Source organism: Condylura cristata, unplaced genomic scaffold, assembly GCF_000260355.1.
Source record: "Condylura cristata isolate star-nosed mole 26May11 unplaced genomic scaffold, ConCri1.0 scaffold00034, whole genome shotgun sequence".
Taxonomy (NCBI): Eukaryota; Metazoa; Chordata; class Mammalia; order Eulipotyphla; family Talpidae; genus Condylura; species Condylura cristata.
Window position 1 is genome coordinate 1,785,353 of NW_004567135.1, and position 1,345 is coordinate 1,786,697.

A 1,345-nucleotide genomic window follows, 5' to 3' on the forward strand; every position below is an offset into this window, starting at 1 on the left:
GCCGGCTGGCCGCGCTCCCGCGGGCTCCCAGCTGGTTGCTGGAAGATTCTGCAGAGCAGAGTGAGGGAGGGCGGACCGGGGTCGCTGCGTTTGCTCAAACAAATGACCCTCAGAGGGGAGCACGCCAAATGGGTGTGTCACCTGACCGCTGCGTTCCGGGAAGTGGAATCAGAGGCTCCGGGGGCGCTGACCTCTGCTTCAGTTTCCTAAGCCTCGCCCTCCGGCCTCTCCCTCTGCCCCTCTGTCCCTTCTGCCTTCCGCTGGCCCTTTGGATGCTGTAAGGCAAGCAGGGTGGCCGTGGCCACTTTGAGCCAGACTGCTTGTGAGTGAGGGAGTCAGTGGAGAACATTCTTCGCTGCAGAGATGCCCGCCTGCAGTGGGCGGTGGGTTTGCCGAACGTGGCAGGCGTGTCGTGCCTGAACACTTCCCGGCGACAGAGCGGTGGGTGCCGGGCAGCCAGTGGGACGCAGCTCTGCAGGCCGGAGGCCGCCGTGCCGGGCCCCCCAGGCCCACGTGCTGGTCTCTGCAGCACAACGAGGCGGCTCGCTCGTGTCTTAAAGTCCCTGCGTGGTGAGAGCGCAGAAACTGGGGGGCCCCCAGGACTCACCTGGTCTGCACACGGACCAGAAGGCGAGGGTCTCCCCGACACACGCCTCCGCCCCCCTGGAGAACCGGCCGTGCCTCTCCGCACCCCGCGCTGGGTGGTGGGGGGCAGTGGGGCCTCCCTGCGGACAGGCGGGGCCGGGCGCTGCCCTGACCTGTCCCGTGTGCTTGTCCAGGGACCTGAGTGACAACGCCATCATGTCCTTACAAGGCAACGCCTTCTCGCACATGAAGAAACTGCAGCAGCTGTAAGTGTTCTTCCTCCCCCGAGCGCTTCAGAGGGGGGGGGCGGGGGGCTGGGCCCTCCCGGGGCGCAGCGGGTGCGAGCGCAGCACTGAGAAGCTAAAGTCGCCGCAGCACGGCTTCGATCCCCGCCCCGAGGGGACCCCCAGGGCGCGGCAGACCCCTCCTGACCCCCCGCTGCTCCCCGCAGCCGTGCACTTTGTCCGTCCGCCTGTCCTGCTCCCCGCTCTGCCTCTGGGGAAGCCTCTCACACCCCTGCACCTCTGGCCTGCACCCCAGCTGTGCATAAAGAAATAGATCTTTTAAACCAAAAAAAAAAAAAAGAGGGGGGGAGCCACCCCGGATTAGGCAGGTGTCTGGCATCTTCTTCACACAAGAAGACGCCGGCAAGCAGAAGCCCTCGGTCACGCGTTCCCTGCGTGGGGGAGAGGGGCGTCCCCCCTTTGGTATGAAATCTCATCGCCGTGTGGGGCGTCTGGGCCGCCCGTCGCCCCCGGGG

General features: G+C 66.4%; 1 protein-coding gene across 1 annotated transcript in view; it reads left to right on the forward strand.

Annotated features, from left to right (window-relative positions):
* The window catches only part of LRIG3 (leucine-rich repeats and immunoglobulin-like domains 3), a 29,205-nt gene that overhangs the window by 20,039 nt on the left and 7,821 nt on the right, over positions 1 to 1,345 (forward strand). The window contains exons 11-12 of the mRNA XM_012732272.1: positions 780 to 851; positions 1,037 to 1,047. Coding sequence (XP_012587726.1) covers positions 780 to 851; positions 1,037 to 1,047 — 83 coding nt within the window. The remainder of the gene's footprint in view (positions 1 to 779; positions 852 to 1,036; positions 1,048 to 1,345) is intronic.